General features: G+C 38.5%; 1 protein-coding gene across 1 annotated transcript; it reads left to right on the top strand.

The window, feature by feature from the left end:
• Positions 1–1,625: 1,625 nt before the first annotated feature.
• LOC103522584 (craniofacial development protein 2-like) lies at positions 1,626–3,159 on the top strand (the record flags this gene model as incomplete). Its single annotated transcript, XM_008487684.1, has 1 exon — positions 1,626–3,159. A coding segment is annotated over exon 1 (1,534 nt), but the record flags the coding sequence as incomplete, so codon positions are not given.
• Between the last annotated feature and the right edge of the window lie 1,568 nt (positions 3,160–4,727).

Below are 4,727 nucleotides of genomic sequence, written 5' to 3'. Positions count from 1 at the left end.
GCAACAGCTTTTCCCTTTGAGGACCAAGTGCCTGGCCAGCCCAGCCACTCGCGCTCAGACCGCGGTCTGTCAGACCGTCGGCACGTGTGTGTGGCGGAAAAAACAACAGACCTAGGTCTCTCTGACGCTCTGACAGACCGCGGTCTGAGCGCGAGAGGCTGAGCTACCTTGATCTGAAGAGCAATACATACGGTTTAGTCATGTCTGTTGATCCCGCCCATATAGACAGTACTCGTTAGAGTGACAGATTAGAAAGAACTGTTGAATATGTATACATATTAGAGATTTCTCTTTGGCCTTAGCGAATCTTTGAGCTTCCAAAAGGAGATTTGTCCCCTAAATCCCCAATAGTAGCTCGTCTGAGCGTGAGAGGCGGGCAATAGGGCTTGTTGCTGACAGTCTTGACATAGCTCAGAGGCACTCTATTGTGCCTGGAAGCAATCTAGACTTGTAGTTTTGATTTGTTTGTTATACCAAAGCTCTAAACGAGTGTCAAAAGCGTGATCTGACGATACACGTCATATATTTTGTTGCATATCACAGAAAATATGAGGTTTCATAAGGTTTTCCAAAAAGACTGCCAATTTAATGAAAATTATAATGGTTTCAACTTTATTTTATTAAAACATATTCAAAACTAAAGAACACGATTCAAAATTTCACAATTCTTAATGACTTTTTACAGCATTTTCCTATAGCACCTCTATTCTCCAGACCTTAGGCATTTGTGCCCACTGGAGTATACAATATAGGACACCGCTTTTTGGCGTAACGGCGGGCGGTAAAAAAAAATTTCCTTCAGATATGTTCTTCTGAACACTAAAGGATCTCATATTTCAATTTTCATCAAAATCGGAAACAAAAAGTTTGCCGGGCAAGAAACTAAAATTTATTTACATCGGCAGCGGTCATGAAAGCCGTACTTGGTTCTTCCAACTTAGAGGAAGTTTTTTATGTAATACATGGTTGTGTTTACTGCCATCACTTTGATGCCACTTAACATAGTAAAAAAGAAAACAATGAGATACCTAAATAATCATTATGAGGTATGTATTTTAATCTATTTTAACTCCGCCGTTGCCTGTCCTAAGCCAGGATGAGAAAGGAGGAAGGATAAAGGAGTAACACCTTTTAAAAAAACCAGGGTTCAGCTGGCCCGGTTGATAGCACCCTGTAAGGGCTCCTTGACAGGGTTACAGTTGAAACATGGTCAATGGCCGGACGGGCGGAAGAGATTCAACGACTAGAATCCAACGACCTGATGGGCAGAAGAACTAAACTTAAAATCCGAAGACTCTCGGGATATGGAGCCAACCTATTAAAGTCAACGGCATTTCGTGGCGGATGAACTGAAATAGTCCGGGACATTCTCTAGCCCATGGGGAACCAAAACACCACTGAAGGCAGATGAACGAGGTTCCTCGTCAATGGCAAGAGAATGGTTTTGGGCAGCAGTGAAACCATTATAAGTTGAGAGCAGATAGCAAATGATGCTGGAATGGTCTCTTCCTAACTATCCGTGGGCAATGCTGGAGCAGCTAATATGGTCACGGTTCTGCGATGGGATTGGTTCTTGGGGCCCTCTCTCATTATTAGCCTCTTTGTTTTCGGAATATTCTAATGGCATGACACCAAATATTTTGGCCTCGGATGAACTTTTGTTATGCGATTCAGAAGAAAACCGGCACTATCGACCCAATGTTAGTGTTAAAAACAAAGAAAACAATCAATACCGTTTTGCAACTTGGAATGTAAGGGGAATGAATCAACTCGGGAAGACGGAGAACATCGTGAATGAGATGAGAAATATGAAGATTGATATTTTAGGAATAAGTGAAACCTTTCTAAAGAATTCTGGAGATTACATCTCAGCCTTACCTGACAATGAAAAATATAGAGTGATTCACTCTGGAGGAGAAAAGAGTAGACAAGGAGTCGGATTCATTCTCAATGAGAGGACTATGAATATGGTAGAAACATCAATTTCAATATCGGAAAGAGTAATAGCTCTTAGAATCAAAGCGCAACCTGTCGACCTTTTTATAGTGGAATGTTATGCACCAACATCAGATGCATCAGATGATGACATTGAATCATTCTATGAAAGTATGAGAAAAGTTATTAAGATGAAGAAATCGAAAGAAGCTCTCATTCTAGCTGGCGATCTAAATGCAAAAGTTGGAAGTGAAAGAAGAGAAGATATAGTTGGGCCATACGGTATAGGAAACATCAATGAAAGAGGTGAAGAATTCATCAACTTCTGCAGAGAAAACGACCTAATAATCACTAATACTTGGTTTGAACAAAAAATGTCCTCACGTCACACCTGGATTTCACCAAATGGAAATGTAAAGAACAAAATCGATTATATATGCATAAATAGAAGATACAGAAATGCTATCACAAACTCAAAATCCAGACCAGGTGCTGATTGTGGCTCAGATCATGTCCCAGTTGTGATAAACCTAAAATTGAAACTGAAGAAAATCAAGAAAAAGTCGACTAAAGTGAAATGGGATTTTCAAAAATGTAAACAGGCGTCCACCAAAGAGCAATTCTCCTCAGTCTTCATGGAAGAGTTGAATAAACACACCAATGAAAATAATGAACAACAAAACAACAACGATAAATGGATTGATTGCAAGAAAGCATTGCTACAAGCAGCCGAAACACAAATAGGAAAAGCTCGATCAACATCTAAGAAAAAATGGATGACACAAGAGATCCTGGATGAAATGGAAATTAGGAAAAGGCTGAAATCAAACTCGCTTCTAGGAGAGGAACAGATGAAGAAATACAAAGATGTCAAAGCAAAGATCCAAAGATTGTGTAGAAAAGCCAAAGATGATTTTTTAAATAGCGAATGTAAAGAAGCAGAAGAGCTTGAAGACAAAAATTCGAACAAATTCCATGCTAAAATAAAGAGTCTGACAAAAACTGATAACAAAGTGTCTGAATTCATTCTTGGAGAAAATGGAGAAGAGCTATATGAAGGAGAAGACATGTTAGCCCGATGGAAACAATACTGTGAAAAGCTTTATCAAGACAGTGAACGTCCAGTATTAGAACAAAGAGAATTAGAAAAAAGTGATATCCCAGAATTCACCAAAGAAGACATAAAAAGAATTCTGAACGGCCTGAGTAACAACAAAGCAGCTGGTAGTGATGAGATTCCAATAGAATTTCTAAAAACCTTAAACGAAGAAGGAATATCGGCACTAACATGTCTTATAAACTCCATATATGAAGAAGGAATCTTTCCAACTGACTTCCTAGAATCAATTTTTATCCCGATGCCTAAGAAAAATAAAGCTAAAAACTGCAGTGATTTCAGAACAATAAGCCTAATCTCCCATTCCTCAAAAATAATCCTGGCAATAATAAGAGAAAGAATCACAAGATCAATTGAACAAAATTTGTCTGATACACAAATGGGCTTTAGAACGGGAAGAGGATGTAGAGATGGAGTAACAGCATTAAGAGTATTATTAGAGAACAGCATAGAAATGAAAGCGGATGTCTACCTCTCATTCATAGACTTTGAAAAAGCTTTCGACAATCTTAAACATCACAAACTAAAACGCATATTAGAAGAAATCAACCTACCGAAAGCCGAATTAAGATTGATCGAACAGTTATATTGGAATCAGAGAGGAAAGGTCAGAACCAAGCATGGAGACTCACAAACATTTAACATAGAGAAAGGAGTAAGGCAGGGCTGCCTAATTTCGCCTATTCTGTTCAACATCTATGTTGAAAAGATCATAAATATGGCCCTGGGAATGGAAACAGAAGGATTTAAAGTGAATGGGAAAATTATTAACAATATAAGGTATGCTGATGACACCCTGATAATTGCAAAATCTGAAAATGAATTGAGACGACTGCTGGAAAACCTAGAGAGAACCTGTAATGAATTTGGAATGAAAATAAATATGAAGAAAACAAAAATAATGATAGTGAGAAAGAGTGACCAACGAGAAGAAGAGACAAACATAATATTGAATGAGAACACCTTAGAACAAGTACATAAATATAAATATCTTGGAGTTGACATAACCAATGATGGACGATGTGTATCAGAAGTAAAAAAGAGAATTGGAATAGCAAAAAGTAATTTTTGGAAACACAAGGAAATCCTCCGTAGAAACATTAACATTAAAACCAAACTGAGAATCCTTAACACCTATATTTTTTCCACCCTGACCTATGCCTGCGAATCATGGACAATCGATAACTACATCAGTAAGAGAATAGCAGCATTCGAGAACTGGTGTTACAGGAGAATTCTGAGGATTAGCTGGAGAGAAAAAGTGAGAAACACGGAAGTATTGAGGAGAATAGGAAAGAGATCATTCGAACTGCTGCCCAATATAAAGAAGAGAAAATTAGCCTATGCCGGACACATCATGAGAGGCTCGAGTGGAGAATTCCTGCTGAATATCTTGGAAGGAAGGATTGCTGGGAACAGGGACAGAGGAAGACAACGAAGAAAATGGACAGATGACATCAAGGAATGGACCAACATCAAAACATATGGGGAATGCAAAAGAATGGCAGAGAATAGAGAAGAATGGAGGAATGTCATTAGAAGAATCTGAGCAACCTTCGGCTACGAAGACGCAACAACAATGATGATGATATCAAAAACACAAAATTTGGCGCCGCAGGCGAATTTTTTGAAGATTTTGGTCTACAATAGTAGAAAAGCAGACTTCTCAAAGATG

The sequence above is a fragment of the Diaphorina citri genome, unplaced genomic scaffold (assembly GCF_000475195.1).
Source record: "Diaphorina citri unplaced genomic scaffold, Diaci psyllid genome assembly version 1.1 scaffold9493, whole genome shotgun sequence".
In the NCBI taxonomy this organism is placed as follows: Eukaryota; Metazoa; Arthropoda; class Insecta; order Hemiptera; family Psyllidae; genus Diaphorina; species Diaphorina citri.
The sequence above is the reverse complement of the archived record's forward strand: the minus strand, read 5'-3'. Positions and strand labels throughout refer to the sequence as shown.